At 41.1% G+C, this 22738-nt stretch overlaps 1 protein-coding gene across 2 annotated transcripts in view; it reads left to right on the top strand.

Annotated features, from left to right (window-relative positions):
• Positions 1-22738, top strand: part of clcn6 (chloride channel 6) — an 89040-nt gene that overhangs the window by 50554 nt on the left and 15748 nt on the right. For both annotated transcript variants that reach the window (XM_069526671.1, XM_069526672.1), the window contains exons 2-14: positions 3410-3469; positions 3609-3674; positions 5389-5454; positions 5546-5612; positions 6025-6131; positions 6958-7084; positions 8477-8544; positions 9340-9398; positions 9505-9637; positions 11645-11758; positions 16992-17158; positions 20387-20498; positions 20700-20829. In XM_069526671.1, the coding sequence (XP_069382772.1) occupies positions 3410-3469; positions 3609-3674; positions 5389-5454; positions 5546-5612; positions 6025-6131; positions 6958-7084; positions 8477-8544; positions 9340-9398; positions 9505-9637; positions 11645-11758; positions 16992-17158; positions 20387-20498; positions 20700-20829 (1276 nt within the window). The remainder of the gene's footprint in view (positions 1-3409; positions 3470-3608; positions 3675-5388; positions 5455-5545; positions 5613-6024; positions 6132-6957; positions 7085-8476; positions 8545-9339; positions 9399-9504; positions 9638-11644; positions 11759-16991; positions 17159-20386; positions 20499-20699; positions 20830-22738) is intronic.

The raw sequence follows: 22738 nt of genomic DNA, 5'->3' as shown, positions 1-22738 counted from the left end.
ACACCCTCCTCACCCAAAATACCCTCCACCCTCATACCCTGTGCATTAACAGAACTCACCCTGTGTGTCGGGTCGGCCACAGCGGCGGGTCTCCGCGGAGAGGTCCGTGGAGCGGTGAGCGGCCGCTCGGCCTGGGCCGCCGGGCAGAAGGTCCGCCGCCGCGGGACTGGCGCCCCAGGCGGGAGCTCCAGCGTCCGCAGCCGCCCCCGGGCCGGGCGGAGCCAAGTCACTCCGTCTCGGACAGGCTCTCACCGTGTGTCCCTCCTCTCCACAACCGAAGCACTTCATCACCGATGAAGTGGCGAAAATCACGTAGTCGTAATCATCTACTTTAACGTGGAAGATAAGGTTGAGCTCCTCGCTCCGGTTGTTAAGTATCATATACAGTTGTCTCCGGTGAGACACCACGTGTTTCAGTAATGGAGACTTACATCCAGACAACATCTTGCGGATCGGGGACGCCACCTTCCCGTGTCTGGACAGCTCTCTGCTGAGGAACTCATCGGTTATGAAGGGGGGGACGTTGGACAGGACTACCTTGGTGGCGGGTTGGGACAGAGGTAGCACCTGTACGAAGACGCCGTTCACGGTAATTCCTGTCTCGATGACCAAGTTCACCTTCTCCACTCGGTCCAGGAAAACAACCACGGCACTGTTCATTCGAGCGGCCGACGCGACGCCGCTGTGGCCGACCTTCTCCCCCACAGCGAGGCCGATGTCCTCCACGCTGCAGGGGAAGGTGGCAGAGATCTTAACACCGTGTTTGCGGGTGAGATGTTTAAAACTCCCGTTAGACATGGCGCCTGCCACACTACCGGCAAGACGCCGGTGAGGGGAAACACACAAATACACCAAACATTAAACTACAAACTACTGTGAGATAACGTGATTATTAAACTATGTGAGACATATAACATTAAATAGTGAGAAAATGAGGCAAATGAAACGATTTAACGCTCAGACACCACCACCAGCTCTCAGCTCCAAACACACTCACTCCGCCATGACACAGAGAGAGAGAGAGAGAGAGAGAGAGAGAGAGAGAGAGACCTTCATGCATTCCTCGTATTTGTGTTCATGAGGTTTTTTCTGATTGATGATGAACGGATTAGGAGGGTTACCCTGCGGGGCAGACACAACTCCGCTGCACTCTTTACATCTGACTTCTTCTTGTTTAACGTCACTTGCCCTGAATCCGAAACAAATCCAGACAATGGATGTTGATCCCTGTGGAGGTGAAGGGGCAGAGAGAGCCCCTTCACCTGCACCACAGAGGATCAATCAGCACAGGTGAGAGCTGTTAGCTGATTGATCCTCAGACTTTAAAAGGAGGCAGCAGAGCTGCCTCGGGAGGAAAGAACGCTCTGAAACACACACTGGAGAAGGACACTGGGAGAGAGACTTGAGGAAGCCAGAGGTCCAGCAGATAGTGCTGGACCGTTTAAGTTAATGTTTTGTGTAAGTTTCAGTTTGACCTTAATAAAAAGATGTTGCTAAACCAGAAATGGTTGGACTGGTTTGTCTCTGGCTGTCGTGAGGGGAACCCCGTGGCATGGTCGAATGCCACACTGGCACCTGAACAGGGACTTCACACAGCCAGAGACATGGAGTGGGCCAAGACGATGGAGATCCTGAGGCAGACGCAGAGGCAGACGGAGGTGCTCCTGAGGCAGACGGAGAGGATGAGGCTTGAGCGTCTCACCTGCGACACCGAGCTGGAGAGGGCGGGAGCGCTGGTCCCCGATCGGCGGTGAAGCCGATGGGTCCGGCTCCAGGGTCAGCGGGGAAGCTGACGCCTCCGGTTCCAGCGCTGAGGTCGGCGGGGAAGCCGAGACCTCCGGTTCCGGTGCCTAGGTCGGCGGTGAAGCCGACACCTCCCGGGCCGACTCCTCTTCCTGCTCCCGTGTCCGCGGAGGAGTTGAAGCCTCCGGTCCCGGTGCCTAGGTCGGCGGGGAAGCCGACACCTCCGGGTCCTGCTCCTCTTCCTGCGCCCAGGTCGGCGGGGAAGCCGAGACCTCCGGTTCCGGTGCCTCGGTCGGCGGGGAAGCTGACACCGGCGGACCCGGCTTCGATGGGTGGGTCTCCCGGACGGCAGCGCACCACTGTTCCGGGGTCCAAGGTGCCTGTGCGGCGGCGCCCACCTTCCAGGCCGCCTGAGAGATGCCGCGTCCCGCGACGCCCACCTGCTCGACCCCCGGAGCGCCTCAGTCAGTGGGCTGGGTTCCTCCCCTGGCCGGATGGGAGGGGGGGGAGTAGTTCAGGCCGGATAGCTCCCGGACCTGAATTTGACGGTGGGGGTATGTGGAGGTGAAGGGGCGGAGAGAGCACCTTCACCTGCACCACAGAGGATCAATCAGCACAGGTGAGAGCTGTTAGCTGATTGATCCTCAGACTTTAAAAGGAGGCAGCAGAGCTGCCTCGGGAGGAACGCACTAGAGACTCAAAGGAAGAACACTCGGGGAAAGAACGCTCTGAAACACACACTGGAGAAGGACACTGGGAGAGAGACTTGAGGAAGCCAGAGGTCCAGCAGATAGTGCTGGACCGTTTAAGTTAATGTTTTGTGTAAGTTTCAGTTTGACCTTAATAAAAAGATGTTGCTAAACCAGAAATGGTTGGACTGGTTTGTCTCTGGCTGTCGTTAGGGGAACCCCGTGGCATGGTCGAATGCCACAATCCCTTTGGAGGCACTAGCTCCTCACCATGATGCTCCTCATCTCTGATTGCTGCTGTACCTTCTTCTCACATGACTTGCTCTCAACAGTCCACCGAGTGACCTGAAGCTTCTGCCGCAGGGTGCACTCGCTTGTTAATTATTTAGGCAGCTTAATGAAGCCTTAACCATGCGTCCTGGTGGTTGGCTGACTCCTGGTTGAGAAAGTGCTTGATTAGATATGCAGCAGGGCCTGCATTTTAAATGGCAATATTGCAGACAATAGTGTGATGTGCCTTTCTATCAGAGGCTGTATGTTGTGGGGGACCCATCTCTGCTTGAGGACCTCTCATCCTATGATGCAGAATGGGTATAGACTGCACTGATGCTGGGGCGTAAGCTTATTATTTTAGAATGGAAGACACCCTCGTCCCCCTCTGTCAATCTTTGGCACAATCACTTAGGTAGATTAGCTGCACTGGAAGGCCTGTCATACAGACTCATAAACGGAGTGGAAAGGTTCAATTTGAAATGGGAGCATTAGCATTTGCATTTATAATACTAAAAGAATGTCGCCACATACACCATCACCCAAGACCAATGTTGATACAATGCCACAATTTGCTTATTGGGTAAACAATTGTCAGAGTGGTACTGTACCAGAACTCAGAAAACCTGCTTTATTGATTTCCAATACATTGTGCTAGATGACACTGTGATAATACTGTATTTTTGTATTTTACTATTTTCCCACAGACAATCCTTGGAGAATTTCGAGATGAAGAAGATGAGATTCTACCAAGGAAAGACTATGAGGTGAAAAACATGTCAAAAGCCATCCTTAAGGGAAATATTTTCAGATATTTTTAATCTGTTCATATTGTCCCTGGTACAAAGGGGGAATGGATCCATTACCAAGGTGATGGTTTCACAGTATTTGTTTATGCTTTCACAGAGCTTGGATTATGATCGATGCCTTAATGAGTCCTATGTGGAGGTTCTGGAGGGGATGGACAACATGGTAAGACAAGTTTTATTCTGTCGAGTAACTGTGGATAACATCCATGGAGAATGCACATGTAATTTGTTTTTGCATTTTTCCCTCATAATTTTACATATATAACACTGATGAAGGGCTATTGATGAAAATATTCCGTATCATATGTTACGAACAACTGGGTTAGCAAACACATAGCAAAATATTTTTGGCCCAGATTAGGCCCATATATCCCACATTTGGCTCACATAGTACTGCATTGAATGATGGCAATGGGACAGTCTGCTCCTGATTGCCTGATCTGGGCTACAAGTAAGCCAGAGCAACACATGTCAACGAAAGGTGGCCCGAAAATGTTTTGTGCTATTAAAGGGGAAGTTTTTTTTCAACCTGGTCCTTATTTCCAGCATATGGTATGTAGATCTACTCACCCATAAAGGTTTGGAGTAACTTGGAGTGCTTCGGACGCTTTTAGATCCACACGCGATCGGCGTATATCCATACAACGCAAGGGTTCGGGGCTTACACAATACAGCCTCTAAATAACGCATTATCTGCCACGAAACTCTTTATTTACTATGAATTGCCAGCACTAGTCCCCTGTGAGTCTCGCCAGCCTCGGAGCTAGCGTTAGCTTGGCGAACCGAGAGCGAGTTGTCTTCCTGTTTAATCAACAAATCGGTTCACTAAGCTAACACTAGCTCAGAGGCTGCTCGTTAGCCCGCTGAAGTTAGCTAGCACCAGGACACAGCTGCTTTAAAATAATACTGTACAGCACCTGATAATTATTCTGCCATGCAAAACTAGCAGCAGCAAACTCTGTGTAAACAAAAACAGCTGATCGTCAGCTGAGCTGCGGCTGCGCGCCTCTGTGACGTCACCCCAGTGAAAGCCCAGGATGTAAACAAAGCAACTCGCTAAGCTAACGCTAGCTCCGAGGCTGGCGAGACTCACAGGGGACTAGTGCCGGAGATTCATAGTAAATAAAGAGTTTCGCGGCAGATAATGCGTTATTTAGAGGCTGTATTGTGTGTGCCCCAGTCACTTGCGTTGTACGTATATATGCCGATTGCGTGTGGATCTAAAAGCGTCCGAAGGACTCCAAGTTTCACCAAACTTTTATAGGTGAGTAGATCTACATACCATATGTTGGAAATAAAGACAAGGTTGAGAAAAAAAACGAATTTCTCCTTTAAGAAAATACATGCAAATAGACAAAACACATGCAAGTGGAGATAATATTTTCATCAATTTCATATGTGCATTGTAAAACGCGCTGCAATACTGATAACACACAAAATGTGACCAAATACTCTTGCCACACATCACAGGGCCACCTTTCAAATATTCCTTAAAGGGATTGTGCACTGAAAAATGAAAATTCACTCATCATCTACTCACCACTATAATGGTTGAGTCTACAAAACATACAATGTCTCTTTAAAATATCCCTTTAATTGCAACCAGAGACACATACAATTTCAGTTCCATCGGTTTCTTATATGATCAAATCAGAATGTCAAATTTTATAACTGTGAAATTAATTGTTATCATTTGACAAAGAATGAGACTTTTATGAAGGGATTTTGGAACTTCTTTTCACACAAGTGAGAGCTCACACTTAGTATGTATGTATTTTTTTAAACCCACAATTTTCATTGTGGGCATTATTTGCATGGTTTTAATTCTCAGTTTTAAATATTTTATGTCAATTACAATTTTTTCTATCCATCAATAGAAAGCAAAAAAGTATGAAGCAGTACGATGGATGATGGTGTTCACTATTGGAGTCACAGTGGGTCTGGTAGGTGTACTACCTATAATTTTGTGTTTTATTATTTTTTTTAGTCCAACATGTTGCAAATGAGTGAAAATTACTGCCATGTCGCTTTCAGGTGGGCCTATTTGTGGATTTCTTTGTTCGTCTCTTCACTAAAATCAAATTTACCCTGGTTGGTGATTGTATCCTTCAACACAGAAACATTAATAGACTAAGCTGCTGGATGTCAGATGTGTATTTATGTTACAGAATGCAGGTTACTGCTGCTGTACTGCTCTCTCTTGCTCCATGTGTCTTTTGTTCATTTACTCCTTTGCCTTCAGAAATTACTTTATTCACTGTGATGGAGAGGTGGCTTACTGATTTGGAACCTTGGCTATTCACCAGGGAATCCAAAGCATTTGCAGGTTGAACCAGTGTAGCTCCTTTAGCTCCCAAGATATCAGGGCAGCATGGTGACTGTACATGACAAGACGTATAGCCCTGAGCAACATTTTCACCAACAATCAGTTGACGTATCATACATATTGTTCCCACTCAGTGACATACACATTTAGAAACCAACTTAGTTAAACCTTAACTGAGCACATCCAGCTATAGAGAAGTGTAGTGACAAAGGCTGTCTTCCTCTGTCTCTGGTGGAACTCCTGGCATTTAACTTGACCTTTGTCTTCATTGCTAGTGTGCTCATCCTCATTGAGGTAAGAAATCCCAAATTATTATTATTTTTTTTTTTTTACCAATCCATTATATATGTAACTTGAAGCTGTTGATTCAGGTTTCTACAACTTAAACTATAGTATGTGCAGTTTATTGTAAAGACTCATCAAGTTTTTAAGCCTTGAGAGTTTTTGTGGTCTGTTGTTTCACTTGGCCTCATACAAGAACATTTTTGTGTCCTTGTCTTGAATTTCTATTACATTTGTTGACAAGGTGGGTTGGTACAAACATAACCAAGAAAAGCAAACACTTTTAACTTCAGAGATATGTGTCTGACCAGTTTAAAAATGACTAATCCCACCGTATTTGAGCAAACGTACATAAGGATAGCAGATTGTCTGCTGGTTAACCAGAATGAGCCAGTGATGAGCTAATTAACCAATTAGCAAGCTATTGCTATGTGCAGGGACATCTAGATAGATAAGATTAGATTAATGAATTTAGAAAATATTATGATTTGAAATGCAGAGTTGAAAATAATTATGAGGTGTCATTTATGAAAATTTATTACATTTATTAAATTTTTTAATTACTTGAAAAAATAAAAATCAAGACACATTTTTTAGACTAATTTCACGTGATTTCTACGGCAGGTCTGCACCACTCGTGAATTGTGTTTGTTCCTGAAATATGAAATATTTATGATAAAAAAATGAATAACCCAAATAAATAAATTAAACCTCTTGTGCACATTATTTAGGACCAACTGTGTTTTTAGGAATTGTTCAGAGAAACTGTGTTTGTGATACTAGAGAACACACTGACTAAGAATGCTAACATGCTATGTTTTGGTGCCCCATCATGCAGCCAGTAGCTACTGGTTCTGGGATACCAGAAATTAAAAGTTACTTGAATGGCGTGAAAATTCCTGGAATTGTCCGGCTGCGAACTTTTCTGTGCAAGGCAACTGGAGTTCTGTTCAGTGTGGCTGGAGGTAAAGTATGAATGCATGATTCTCCGGCAAATACAAACTTATTTTACACTGAATTTTCAGATCACATGGCAAAGGGAGAAAATGCCCCACTATTACAATATTTATCAAGATAAAGTGAAAATATATTCATAAATTGCAAGCTCATCAAAGATGAGCAGTGTTTTTTGGTCATTTAATTGATATATTAAAGTTCCTGAAACTTTAACATCAACATTCTTTCAACATGTTTTTATATAGTTTTTGTGCTGTATTTACATACTTTTTTGCACACTTTAATTGATGTGATTTTTACACAGTGTCATTCTCCTAGTAGGTTAACTATACTCAGCTCAGGACCTTGATAACCTTTGACATCATACTGAATTTCAATCCTTTGCCATGGCATTTTAAAGAATTGTAACTAGATTACAGAAATTCAGATCTTTATCTCACTCTGAGAACATCTACAGACAAATTTTGAATGACAGCCATATCCCTACCCACTGGTGACTAGAAAATTATAATATATATACACATTTACATATCACTTGTAGTAGATTATTCACATCCTGCTCAAATTTAGTCAGTAAACTGTTAAGACCTGGCTGGAATGTTGTGAAGCTTTTTTATCAAACGGTGCAGTTCCCATACTGCTGCTAATTTTCATACACATCATCAACAGTTAAACTGTAGCTCAACCCTGCTGCATCATCAGATATTTCTAAATATTTATCATGTTTGCTGAGACAAGGCTTAAAATTCTACAGGCTAAATTTCAGTCTTGTTCATAGCACTCCCTACTGTGAGCAGAAAATGTTTATTTGTTACTTTGATATTTTCTCTTTGCTGGTTCAGCAAACCGTGACCTCAGATGTGGTTAGAATTGTTATAAGAGTTTGATTTTGCTCCAGAGTGAAGAGTTAGATTTTTCAACAAACCCGACCTGATTTCCTCAAAAACTAACTTTATTTGGGTGAGCCAACCCTATTCCACACACATAAGAAGGAATCAAATGGGTAATCTGATGGGGTCATGGGGCCTGAGTATGCTAGATGCCACACTAGCACTGCCAGAATTGGTAGCTCTTACTGTAGATGTTACTTTGCCTTATGAGATTTTGTAGGCAATCAGACCAAGACTTAAGAAATAAGAGTTTTTTACAATTTTGTGTGAAATGTCTTTGAAATTATTGGGTCAAATCTTTAAAAAAGTCCTCTAGAAATGTGGCTACATTTCTGTCAGCATAACCACATTGCTAAATTGATTTTTAAGCTTTGGAGTTTTTGTTTAGTTTCAGCTTAAGATATTGTGACTCATCAAACAAGGCCATCATTTATGTCCTGTACTGGTGATGACTGAGGGTCAATGAAGTGGTGGGTGAACAGTGCCTCTGAATCATCTATGTCTACTCAGGTCTGTTTGTGGGGAAAGAGGGTCCAATGATACACAGTGGAGCCATTGTTGGAGCTGGCCTTCCCCAGGTAAACTGCACAACATCTTGAACACAACATCAACAGTGGAAAAAAAACATAAACATCCTAAAACCTCAGCTGAAGCTAATATATGGCATTAGCAGTCTTCTGCATTTACAGCCTTTTGAGTATAGAACCCTAACTGTTTTTTTTACCGTTTCATTATTTCAGCTCTGCACAGAAAACTAAAAGGAAGGAATTAGTTTTTAACTAAGTTACTGCTGGATCCTCATATTGGCTTCACTCTTTGTTGTATCATTGTTGTCACCATACAACTTGCACTGTGTTGTCTGAAAGTAGTCCAGAGTTTCGATAAAAAAGGAAAAAATGTATTAAATATTTTATCTCCCCACACTCTAGTCTCTTAATTTGATTTGATACAATAATTTAACTTAGTGGAGCGGATTTTCCTGTAACCAGAAGGTAGGTGGTTTGAGTGTCCTTTGGCAAGATAATGAACCTCATACTGCCTTAGATGGCTGTGCTGTTATCATAGAGAAAGTGCTGCCCATAGATGCACTCTATGAATGTGTGTGTGAAAGGCAAAAATACCATACTGTAAGGCACTTTGAGTGGTCATCTAGACCAGAAAAGCTCTCTATATAGGCTATTTACTATTTACCAACTCAACTGAACCTGACTCAACTCAGATTGACTAAAATTAGTTTTGCATCATTTAGAATTTAATCAGATTTTACTGGTTACAGTTTGATTAAGTTGCAAAAACCACAGTTGATAAGGTCCAGGCACTAATGCATTTAAAAATGGTTCAAGTGTGCTAATCAGATCTTTTCTCCCTTTCAGTTTCAGAGCATCACCTTCAAAAGGATCAAATTTGATTTTCCCTATTTCCGTAGCGACAGGTATGGCAATGGTAGAGTCTTATTAAAAAAAATACTGCACACTGTTCAGGACTTCCCTGGAGGTCAAAATGTGGTACAAATATTGTATTTTCTTTTATTTGTTCAGGGACAAGCGTGACTTTGTGTCAGCGGGTGCCGCTGCTGGAGTTGCTGCTGCTTTTGGTGCGCCTATAGGTGGTACCCTTTTCAGTTTGGAAGAGGGCTCTTCTTTTTGGAACCAGGGCCTCACTTGGAAAGTGGTATGTAACAGTTCTCACTGAACACAGATTTAAACATTTTGCTGATTCTATAGTTTTCGGCCATGCTGGCTTAAGGGATGGCTGGATTGGTCCACAAGACTGAAATATCTCAACAAATAGGTGGATTGGCACAAGATTTTGCATAGAAATGTGTGGTTCTCAAGTAATGTATCCTTGGTGTTCCCCTGAAGATTGACAGTGTTGGTTCAGCGTGACATACTAAATAAGGTGTATGTTGTCTCTATTCTTATTTGTTGCAAATTAATGGATTACTAAACTGTCATTTTCTGACTTCATTAACATGATGATTAAATTCCTACCATATGAACATTTTTTTTCGATCTATAAAAGCTTTAGGTCATGTCTAGAGATACTTGAAAATGCATCCTTGATGTCATTTTCTGACTTAATGAATAACTTAACACGTCATGAAATTATTTGAAGGTCCGGTGTGATTTAGGTGAAAGGGATCTATTGGCAGAAATTTAATATTAAATAATCCTAGTGATGTTTTCACTAGTGTTTCATCTAAATTGTACAAAGAATGTGCCTTTTATGTTTAAATATGTTATATTTATATCAGGGTCCTCTACGGAGGCCGCCATGTGTTTTTACAGTAGCCCAGACTCGACAAACTAAACACCTTTTGAATTTTTTTGATAACTGAAGGCTACTATCTTTCATGTTTGGAGGGGAAAGGTGAGGTAAGGGGCATTCGGCTGCAATATGCAACTTCACCACTAAATGTCACTAAATTGTACACACTGAACCTTTAAGTGTGGTGGGAGCACTAAATGGATGAATTTGCTTTGCACAACAACACCACCTGGATTGGCACCCCAGGATCAACTGTTTTAAGTTCCTTATCTGGACACCAATCAATTGCACAAGTTCTTATCATCAATTTATTAACAATAAATATTTTATTGAAATAACTCAAAATAATAGAAGGGTTTGGAACTGAAAAGGATAAACAGGTTAATGGACAAAAATATACCAGCTGCCGGCAGGATTTTTTTTTTTTAACTACATTAATCTAAAATTACCTTTTTAAAACTATAAAAGTCAGCACAACTTAAATGAAGGAAAAGAAAATGGGGGATGGGAGCTTTGGTCACATGTGGAGAGGCAGTCTAACCAATGGGGTGCCCAGGGGATGTCGTCTTGAAGGCAGCATATGCTGCTCCAAAACCTTGATGTACTTTTCGGCATTAATGGTGCCATCACAGAAGTGTAAATTACCTATGCCAAGGACACTGACACAACACCATTCCATGCCAGACCCTAGCTTTTGGACTTATTGCTGGTAACAGTTTGAATGATCCTTTTCATCTTTAGTTCAGAGAACACGGCGTCCATCTTCCAAAAATGACATCAAATACTGACTTGTCTGACCACAATACACGTTTCCACCGTCTTATGCTCCGTCCCAGATGCCTTTGAGTCCAGAGATGTTGACTGCGCTACTTAACACGGTTAATATAAGGCTTCCTTTTGGCAAAGTAAACACTGCCAAAAAGGAATAAAACCAATATTAACATAAATAAAACAAAACAGCAACTCACCAGTGTGGTACCTTAGCATGTGTCACTCACAGCCAGGACAACAGGGCACATGCAGGCTGTGATGGAGGCAGTACATTTAGAGCGCATGCCACAGAATATGACTTTGGCAGGTTAGAGTAGTCACTTCAGACACATACTGTACCTGTATTACCAGCAACCACCAGGCAGAACAAGAGCAGAGAGACAGAGGCTCACAGGTGCCTTATATAGCCTGGCTCTGATTGGAGGTTTGGCTGGAGGAAGAGTCAAAGCTGGTGCTCGTTCGACATTACTGCACAATATGTTGGACACACAAAAACTGGTAGATTTCTGGAAATTTTTAAACAAAACTTTTTGGGAAGGCCAAGAAGTCATTAGAGGACATTTATAACATAACAGTCACATGCAAGTAGTAGCATGAAGTACTAACCATTGAGTATATTAAACCATTTTCCTTTCACAGCTCTTCTGCTCTATGTCGGCCACTTTCACCCTCAACTTCTTCCGTTCAGGGATTGATTTCAACAAGTGGGGTTGTCTCCAGCTCCCTGGTCTTCTCAACTTCGGAGAGTTCAAGGTAAAGAATCACTCACTGAATTCTTCTCAACATTTCATGTCACTACTCATTTCATAACTATATGTCTAACTGTATGTTTTGTATTCACGTTCTAAAATTCATTATAGAAAAAAATATTAATCACTAATTAAATGTGTATTGGATACAGAATGTCACATTTTTTAATGGAGCAAAAGGCCATAAACAACCAAACTGTAGACACCTTTTTGTTCAGAAATATCGGAATATATTGTAACTGCCTTAAAAAATCACAATAACTTTCTTAAACTTTTCTAGCTCTGATAATGTCAACCTTTTCCTCCTTCTCCTCGACAGTCAGTTTTCAACAAATCAACCTCACCCTTCTTTTTTAACATCTTACATCTTCCCTCAGTATTACTGATCCTGCCCTCTCCTGCCTGAAGTCAGATCTCACAGCAGACAGTAAATCAGTGTCAAAAATAGCTCCTTTGTGCCAACGTGTTCCCATGTGTTCAGTACTTTATCCATTACATTACTGCTCATTCTCTACATGCTCTGCCTTGGTAACATTATCTTTTATTTCCACCTCCACTATTACACAGTGATGTACAGCTGTTTGGGCTCTTCTCCATTAAATACATTGTTATAGCAACTTCAGCTGCTTTCAGACAAGCACTGAACTGCAGAAAGTGCGCGTCCATTTCTTCCAAAAATGACATCAAATTCTGACTTCTGACCAAAATACACGTTTCCACTGTGTTATGGTCCATCCCTGATGCCTTTGAGTCCAGAGAAATTGACTGCACTTACTTAACACAGTTGGCACAGTAAAGTTTTAACTGGAATTTGTGGATGTAGCTACGTATTGTAGTGCTTGACATATGTTTGCCAAAGTAATCCTGAGCCCATGCGGTTATATTGCTTATGGCTAGCAAAGTTATCTAATGCAGTGGCAACTTTGGTTAAATTCCTAAACAAACAATGGCTTCACATACAACCCCAAATCAGAAAAAGTTGGGACTGTTACATTTAAAATTAAAACCGAGAACAGTGATTTATAAATGATCTTTGCAAGCACATCATTTGATGTTTGACCACCTCATGAAATGTATTGAATTTTCAAAATAAACACTTCAATTTTGATTCTTGCAACATATTTCAAAAAAAGTTGGGACAGTAAAGCATTTACCACTTTGTAATGTTGCCATTCCTTTTCACAAAATGTTTTAAAGGTGATAAAGCGTTTCAGGTGTCATTTTGCCCCATTCTTTCTGCAAACAAGTCTCAAGGTGTGCAACAGTATAGGATCTCTATTGTCGCATTTGAGTTTCAAAATGTGCCACACATTCTCTATTGTGGCCATGTCGGGACTGCATGTCCAGCACCTGCACCCTCTTCTTCCGCAGCCATGCCTTTCATAATGTGTGCAGAATGGGGTTTTGCATTGTATTGTTGAAATATGCTTGGATGTCTCTGGAAAAGATGTTGTCTTGAAGGCAGCATATGCCGCTCCAAAATCTCTATGTACTTTTCGGCATAAATGTGCCATCACGGAGGTGTAAGTTACCTTTGCACTGACATAACACCATACCATGACAGACCCTGGCTTTTGGACATGTTGCCGGTCTGGATGGTCCTTTTCATCGTTAGTCCAGAGCACATGACGTCCATTTCTTCCAAAAATGACATCAAATACTGACTTGTCTGACCAAAATATACATTTCCACTGTGTTATGGTCCATCCCTGATGCCTTTGAGTTCAGAGAAGTTGACTGCGCTACTTAACACAGTTAATATAAGGTTTCCCCTTTGGCACAGTAAGGTAAAACAGTCCTCTGTTGCCATCACCAGAGTGATGAGAGTGCACATGCGCGAAGTCGTTTGCTGCCTGTTACGAGTGGTCCTGATACCCAACCACTTTTTCGAGACTTAACTTTCTTTTTAATTTCTTTCTTCGAGTGTGGGGATCACTTATACTTCACATCAAATCATCATGTAGTTTGCTAGAGTTTCGGTGTTTTTGTTAGCTTCTACACAACTCTACACCTGCACAGCGGTGCAGAACTCCATGCTGCCAGCATTGTTTACATCAGGGATCAGTTGATCGACCTGAAGCCGACGCCTTCGGTGACCACAGACTACAATATTCTGTCTGAAATCTTGAGACGGAAACACAGGGGATGCAGAGGAAGTAAAAAACTACGGAGGAAAAGGGAGGCTGTGAAACAATGGAGACTTATCGAGAAGAGTTATAAGCCGAGTCTTCCCTCCGTTGTCATGGGAAACGTGAGATGGCTGGGGAATAAGACGGACGAGCTGACTGCACTGGCCCAAAGTCAGAAGGAGTATCGTGAGTGTAGTGCAATGTGCTTTACGGAGACATGGCTGCACCAGGATGTTCCCGACGACAATACCACCATCAAGGGCTTCCACGCAGTGTGTGCGGACAGATACAGTGTCCAGAGCAGTAAGCGCAAAGGAGGGGGGCTTGCCGTTCTTGTAAACAGCCAGTTGTGTAACCCATCGCACATCACCGTAAAGGAGCGCATCTGCAGCCCGGATGCTGAACTTTTTGCTGTTGGACAACATCCATATTATCTGCCAAGGGAGTTTTCTCACGTTATCATGGTGGCTGTTTATGTTCCTCCCTCTTCAAACCCGAACACTGCCTGTGAAACAATTAAATCTGCAATAGCCCGGATCAGACTCATCAGCCAAGTGCATTCAATGCTATCTCGGGTGACTTCAACCATGTCAACCTGGACTCTATACTTCCCACTTTCACCCAATTTGTGAGCTGTCCCACCAGAGAGGGAAGAACAACAGACCTGATTTATGCTAATGTTAAATAGGCATACAGCTCTTCCCCCCACCGGGCAGCTCAGATCACAACCTTGTTCATCTTACCCCTGCTATGTGCCTATTGTCAAGAGACTGCCAGCAACAACAAAGACAGTCAGGAGATGGACAGATGAGGACAATCAGACACTGCAGGGCTGCTTCCAGGTGACAGACTGGTAGGCACTTTGTGAGCCCCATGGAGATGACATCGACGGGCTGACAGAGTGCATCACCGGTTATATCAACTTCTGTGTGGACACCATTGTCCCAACCAGGAACATCAGTTGTTACCCCAACAACAAGCCGTGGGTAACTAAGGAAATAAAAGCCAGCCTGAATGAAAAAAAGAGTGCCTTCAGAGCTGGCAACAGAGAGGAGGTGAGAGAAATTCAGCGGAAGCTGAGATCGGAGATCAAAGAGGCAAAGGAGAAGTACAGGAGGAAGTTGGAGCGCAGGCTCCAACAGAACAACATGCGAGAGGTCTGGAGTGGCATGAGGACCAACTCTCTACACCACAGACTTCAGCTACTGCACAGAGACCTGCCACCTTCAGAAGTTTTCTGATGACTCTGCAGTAGTAGGATGTATCACTGATGGTAATGAGAGTGAGTACCGGACTGTGGTGGACTTTGTCACATGGAGCTGTAAAAACCACCTACAGCTCAACGTGTCAAAGACAAAGGAACTGGTGGTGGACTTTAGGAGGTGGAAGGGGAGAGTGACCCTGTTACCATCCAAGGGGCCTGCGTGGACATGGTGGAGAACTACAAGTACTTGGGGGTGTACTTAGATAATAAACTGGACTGGTCAAAAAATGTGGATATGATTTACAAAAGAGTCCAGAGCCTGCTCTATTTTCAGAGACGGCTCAGGTCCTTCGACATAGACAGGACAATGCTGCGGATGTTATATGAGTCTGTTGTGTCCAGTGCCATCATGTTTGTTTGTCTTGTCTGCTGGGCAAGAAAAAGGATATTAATATACTCAACAAGCTAATCAGGAAAGCCAGCCTGTGGCTGTCAAAATTGTAAAATGACAACCTGTTTTTTTTATTGCTATGTTTATACCTGCTTTTGGTCTTTCACCTCTTTCTCAGGGGCTCTGTCACGTTTGAATTTCCCTACGGGGATAAATAAAGTACTTCTGATTCTGATATTTCAAATCTTTTTCAAATCTTTTAATCATTGTACCTCATTACTAGCCCAAAATTTTCCCCGTCCAAACTTTTTTTGGAATGTGTTGCAGGAATGGATGTATATTTACAAAAAAAGTTGAACAGACTATGTGCACAATGTCTGCAATGAACTACAAGTCAAATTAAATTTAGAAATCACTGCTGTATTTTTTAATTTACATTTTCCATACCATCCCATCCTTTTCTGAGTCGGGGTTGTAGAAAAATCTAACCAAATAATATTCCACTCTGAACATTGATGCAATATAAACCTGAGTGTTTTCCACTTTTTAGAAGATAACAATATTATCTAACAATATTTATTTTTACAACTCCCTTTTTCCCTTTAATTAAAATTGTAATATTATACATATAATAATAACCGGAGGGTGGCCGGTTCAAATCCAGCATGGACGGAAGTTCGAGAGATGCTAGTTCACCTCCTGGGCACTGCCGAGGTGCCCTTGAGCAAGGCACCGAATCCCCCAATTGCTCCCCGGGCGCCTTCATGGCTGCCCACTGTTCTGTGTGTGGTCACTGTGTGGATTGTGTTCCGTGTCTTCCGTGTGTGCTCCGTTCACACGGATGGGTTAAATACAGAGGTCAAATTTCCCCATGTTTGCTTGTTGCATGCTGTGTGTGGGACCAAAAATAGGAATCTTAATCTTAATATAATCGTGGACCAGTATGATGTTGTGGCTATGGATGTTGCCACCAGGATCTCCCAACAGCAGCCAGAGACAAACCACTCAGGTTTTAACATGAGGACAGCAAACATAAATTGTCCTTCTGATGCGTTTCTCTACCTTGTGACAGCTCTCCTGCTGCCTTTCAATCCATGGAGTGTAATTAGCCAACTAACCTAAGCTGTGCCAATAAACCCTTCCTGGTTGGCGAAAGCAGTGGCGAAAGCTGTACCTATCTGGAGGCAGAACAGGAGGCAGCAGTTGAAGGCTGCAATCCTGATTTAAGTCACCGGCATTATGCATCTCCTGAACATGCACACCAAGTATCATTACCATCCGATACCATTCATTGCATACATTGTAATGTTGAAACGTGTGTGATTGGTCCTACTCTGTCTTTTAACAGAACTTAAGCAACTGAAGTAACTATTCAGCTTATGCAATTAGGAAATTGGCTTGTTGTTGCTCAAGACATTAATCTCTTCATTCTTTTGAGTGCAACTTAGTTAGATCCCACAAAATGTTATTCACTGTTAACCGCATCACCATTGTAAAATCCCTTGCTCATCAGTGTCCAGATGGAGATGAGAATTGCCACCTGTGGACAGCTGTGGACCTGGCCTTCTTTGTCCTGATGGGGGTGGTAGGTGGCTTGCTGGGGGCACTCTTCAACTGCATGAACAAGTGCATTTCGAAGTATCGCATCAGACATATCCACCCGAAGGCCAAGTTTATCAGGTGATTGTAACATCACATGTTCACAGAAGAAGCAGTCCATCTTGAAATAGTACATTACATTGTTCAATCAAAAATTGTAACTGTTTTAATAACAGTTGTGCTTTGGAAAGCAAATATTTTTGTCATTTAAATATTTCATTTTTTTAACATTAACTGAATACCGAAATACAACAAGATTACAGATAGTAATGATTTTGACAGTTGAACAGAAATTGAACAAAAAACAAGATAACAGTTAACAACAGCTAGAACTTCCCCAGCACCCCATTAATTATCTCATATATATACCCCATAAACATATACAGTACCAGTCAAACATTTGGACACACCTTCTCATTCAGCGGTTTTTTCTTTATTTTTATTTTAGTCTACATTGCAGATTAATATCTTAAGAAGGCAAGAAATTCCACAAATTAACTCTTGACAAGGCACACCTGTTAATTGAAAACCATTCCAGGTGACTACCTCATGAAGCTGATTGAAAGAATGCCAAAGAGTGTGCAAAGCTGTCATCAAAGCAAAAGATGGCTACTTTGAAGAATCTAAAATATAAAACATATTCTTGTTTGTTTGACAGTTTTTTGTTTACCACATAATTTGATATGTGTTCCTTCATAGTTTTGATGTATTCAATATTAAACTACATTGTAGACAAAAAAAAAAAAAAAAAAAACTTTAATTCACATATTAGTACACCCAAATCCTTTCCACCTAGTACACTCAATCCTAAGATATTGCTCCTGCAATAATGCGATTTTGCCATGCCTGGCCAGTTTTGCTTTTAATGTTTTTTTACCTTGGCAATAATTTTTTTCAGAGGTAGCCATCTCTGTCATGAGTTTAAGCCATTCTGTGAGCTTGGGTGTATGTGGGCTCTTCCATTTTTGTAGAATAAGCCTGGCTGACAAAATAAAACCTTATAATGTCTACCTGAGCCCTGCTTGTGGCATAAGTGATTTGTTCCCTAGTAGAAATAGGATTCTAGTAAGAATAGTTTGAGCCACGCTCCTACAGACTCAGACTTTCACACAATCTTGTTTGCATGTTTTACATCTTCCTATGAAATATTAAGGAGTGGAAGGAATGAGATGCATTTTGAAACATCCTTTTTCTTCTCTTTTTGTCGAAAACATAACTTATGTTGTACACTTAAGCTGTAAATACTTATACTGCAAAAAATCCCTTTCTCAGTTCTTTAAGGTCCACAAAATGACCTAAATGAGCTATCTCTATTGAGATCATTCATAATATGTAGCTCTTTTACCAGCCCACTGAAAATGCTTTAGAAATAGGTTACCTTTTTCTCCTTATTTTGCTGTGGTGTTTTTTTGTGATAACAGATATGTTACACCAGTGTCACTTCTTTCTTTACCCATCCAGAGTTAGATTTATAATTTGCATACTAGCTCATTCATTTTAAAACAAGAAGTATTTTTTTCATTCCATTTCCTTAATTAGATGATTATACTGTTTAATGATTTCCTCAGAGATGTTTTTTAGTATAATAATGGAGATGTTATTTAATTGTTAATTTAATGATATAAAATGTCCCCCCTAAGGTAAGATTTCTGAATTTCAATTTGTTTTAATTTGCCTTAATTGTATTTATTAATGGAGCCATAAAATTAGATACTATGTTTTCTTAATCTGAGCAGAGTGTAATGCCTAAATACTTAATTCCCTCTGGGATCCATTTAAAACTGGAATTTACCAAATATTGATAGATTCCAGATGACTTGTTGCATCCTCTTGATATTGGTATATACTTTCAGATTTTTGCTTATTTATTTTATGGCCTGATATTTTTGAAAAAGATTCAATTGTAGATTGAACATTAGAAATTTACATCGTGGAGTCCTTTATCAATAATAAAATATCATAAGCAGACACAAACATTTTATCTTCTTCTCCCCTGACCATTTAAAACTAGTTTCTGCCTTCATTGCAATAGCCAGGGTTCCAGGAATAGTGTGAAGATTAGGGCTGAGAAGGTCTCCCTGTTTGGTCCATTGCAATACGTTAAAGAAGGGCTATATGATCCCATTTGTTATTTGTATATTTCAGCTCTTTGATCTGAATGAATTATGTTCACTCATTTAATTAAAACTTCACCAAACAAATATTCTTAGGCCATTCTGCAAGAAAGCCGACCCCACCTGATGAAATGTCTAATGAGCATCCAAAGAGAAGTCAGCTATTGAAGTGTTTTCACTACCATTGCCATTAGATGACCTTCTGGTATAGCATTACTAGTCTCCTATTGATGTAATTGCCTGGCCAATAATTTCCCAGATTCTTCTCAACAAATAACTGAAAGATACAGTGTATATAATTTAGTGACATCTAGTGGTGAAGTTGCATGTTGTAGCCGAATATCCCTCATCTCATCCTCTCCTTCCAAACATGAAAGAGAAACTGTGGTAGCCTTCAGTTGCAATAAAAAGGTGAAGGTGTTTAGTTTGTCCAGTCTGGGCTACTGTAAAAACATGACGGCCTCCCTAGAGAGGATCCGCTCCTGATGTAAATATAAAGGGCCCATTCTTGAGTAAAGAAAACATTTCTCTCAAAAGATCCATTTCACCTAAATCTCACACACTGAATCTTGTAGATTTCAGGTCACAGATCCGAGTGTCCTGAAACAAGAGATATGTTCAACCTCCATCTGTTTTTATTTATCCTGTCTGGCTCTAGTACTAACCCTAGTTGCACTGCTGCATGGTCAGTCAGTTAAATGCAATATATATCTAATTATGCAATCTGAGAACTCCACCAGATCCCTGCAAAAATAATCTATCCTGGAGTGAAATTTGGGACTATGGTAATAGAATGTGTATTCCCTCTCTTTTGTATTAACAAAGCTCCAAATATCCATCAAACCAAGGTCCTTCATAAGTAATTTGTTAAGCATCTTATGTGCTAAAATAACAACTCAGTCTTTTTTTAAATTTGGCCATCTGATCAACCACGTGAGTTTCTTGTACAAAAGACATACAGTAAGCATTTTCTTCATTTTATGGGATTTTTTTAGCCCATTTTCATTATAGGCCACTATTCTTGCACATCTAGCCCTAGCTTAACAGATGATTTGCACTCATACTGAGGTGATAACTGGCATAAGAGTGGATGCCGTGAACAGAAAAAAAATTAATAAAGAGATGCTGAATGTGATGCTAATTTGCTTTTAAGAATGTAATTACATATATTGATATATTCTCTCCATTTTTCCAGAGTTCTAGAGAGTCTGCTGGTTGCCATGGTGACCACTGTGGTGATATTTGCAGCTTCCATACTGTTAGGTGAATGTCGTGACCTGCCCCCCCCCACATCTCATAACATCACAGTAAGTATCAATACAGTTTTTTCTTCTCCACTGAATTAGTCAATTAGTATTTTGAGTGCAGTGTACATTTGACAGAATTTTGAAATACCAAGGCATAACTGAGGCCAGAAAACGAACTATACAGTCTTCTCACCAGACTCCTCACTTTCAGCGTCATGTATTTAAATACTCATATTTGTTTTTTGTTTTTTTCTGTTTTAGCTGTCTGGCAGTGAGGACATCAATTCAACCATCCGTCAGTTCTTCTGTACCAATAAGACCTACAATGACATGGCCACTTTGTTCTTCAATCCACAGGAAGCTGCCATCCACCAGCTCCTCCACCAAGATGGTGAGAGCTACAACAAAACACAATAGCTCTTTTAGCTTAACCACATTATTCTGAAATTACCCCTTGGTACAACCCAGGAGAGGTCTAGGGATACAGGAAGTAACACAAGTGCCAGATTTAAACAGGCAATCACAGCCATTTTATTGTTGAGACCGAGTGAACGATTCAGTAAAAGAAACCCGGTGAGGAGAAACAAGGGGAATAGGGCTGGGGTTGGCGTCAAATCATCAAATTCAAAAAAACAAAATCAACCTTCCTAGCCCTAAACGAATAGTCAAAAACAATAGGAATAAAATATTAATTAACAAAACACATCGGTGCGCCCATTAAGTAGGGGCGGCTTGGGCTGATGAGATGAAACGGTTTTCCTCTATAATTAGAAGGTCGGCGGTTCGATCCCAATCTTCCACCTCTGCATGCAGAAGTGTCCTTGGGCTAGATACTGAACTACAAATTGCCCCTCATAGAAAAAGGTGCACTGAAGATGCACTGTATAAATGTGTGGGTGAATGGGTGAAAAAAACTACTTTAAAGAGCTTTCAGTGGTCATCAAGACTAGAAAAGCGTTATATAAATTTACCATTTAACAACAAAAATCTATGTGCATGTATGTAGTTGAATGTGAATGAATGTGAATGAAACATACAATATTGAGTTAAGCCTACATCCCACTATCTGAGGACACAATTGCCTCAAAACTAGTTAACAACAAAATACTCAAATAGGTAACAATCACAATTTAACATGATACACAACCACTGGTTAACAATCACGAGTTACCATAATAAACAAGAGGCTCATAGGCAGACTGCTCACACAAAATCACCCCTGGCTTGCCAAATGCTGACATTGTAATACTATTGTAATTATATCATTGTCTGACCCTCTCTTATGCTTAAAGGTCTAGTGTGTGATTCAGGTGAAAGAGATCTATTAGCAGAAATTTAATGTAGAATAATCCTCATGATGTTTTCACTAGTTTGTTTCATCTAAATTGCATGAATTGTAGTTTTCTTTACACCAGAAAAGGCCCTTTATATTTAAATACTTTATATTTACATTGAGGGGGTCCTCTCTACGGAGGCTGCCATGTTTTTTACATTTGTCCAGACTGGAAAAACTAAACACCTTTTGAGTTTTTATGACAACTGAAGGCTACCACAGTTTCTTCTTCATGTGTAAAAGGGGAGGGTGAGGTTAGGGGTATTAGCTGCAACATGAAATTTCAATACTAGATATCACAAAATTCTACGCACTGTACCTTTAATAGATAGATTGTACTCCTGAACCAACAAAGCCCAGCATATTCATCTTTGCGTATGATTATGGCTAAAACTGAGGAGTTGCGGTTGACTGTTTCTACACTGATATGTTAATGATAATTTAAATTGGAGATCAGTAAATCTGTACATCAGAACTCAAGTCACTTCATTTTCACATCAACTAATTTTCATCAAGCAGGATACACACTATAATACAGGTTAATACATTGTAGAGTATAAAGAGAATGAACAGTATGAACTCCTTTTAAAGTAAGAAGTTCTTAATTCTAAATGAGTTGTTAGTGCAAGCCCTGCCAGCGGGAGCTCATAATTTAGTAGAGTTGCTAAGAAGCCAGTACCTCCTGAGTACCTTCCAGTGAAGGTTTTCTGTGCATGTCCAACTGATAGGAGATCCCTATGCCAGACGCACAACACTCTGAAAAGATATCTCATTCCCACTGGTCTGGGAATGGCAAATAGAACTTGACCTTCAAATCGGTATTAATGGCACCCCATAAGAGCATGTCCCTGCGTCCATCAGGTTCAGCTTCAATTCAGGTTCAGTCCTCATGATTCAGCTACAATGTCTGGAGTCAGTTTTGAACATTTCAGGTAAATCCTATGATATTTGAACCAGAAGGACTACT

The sequence above is a fragment of the Paralichthys olivaceus genome, chromosome 6 (assembly GCF_024713975.1).
Source record: "Paralichthys olivaceus isolate ysfri-2021 chromosome 6, ASM2471397v2, whole genome shotgun sequence".
In the NCBI taxonomy this organism is placed as follows: Eukaryota; Metazoa; Chordata; class Actinopteri; order Pleuronectiformes; family Paralichthyidae; genus Paralichthys; species Paralichthys olivaceus.
Note: the sequence above shows the minus strand (reverse complement) of the source record. Positions and strands in the feature narration are given on the sequence as shown.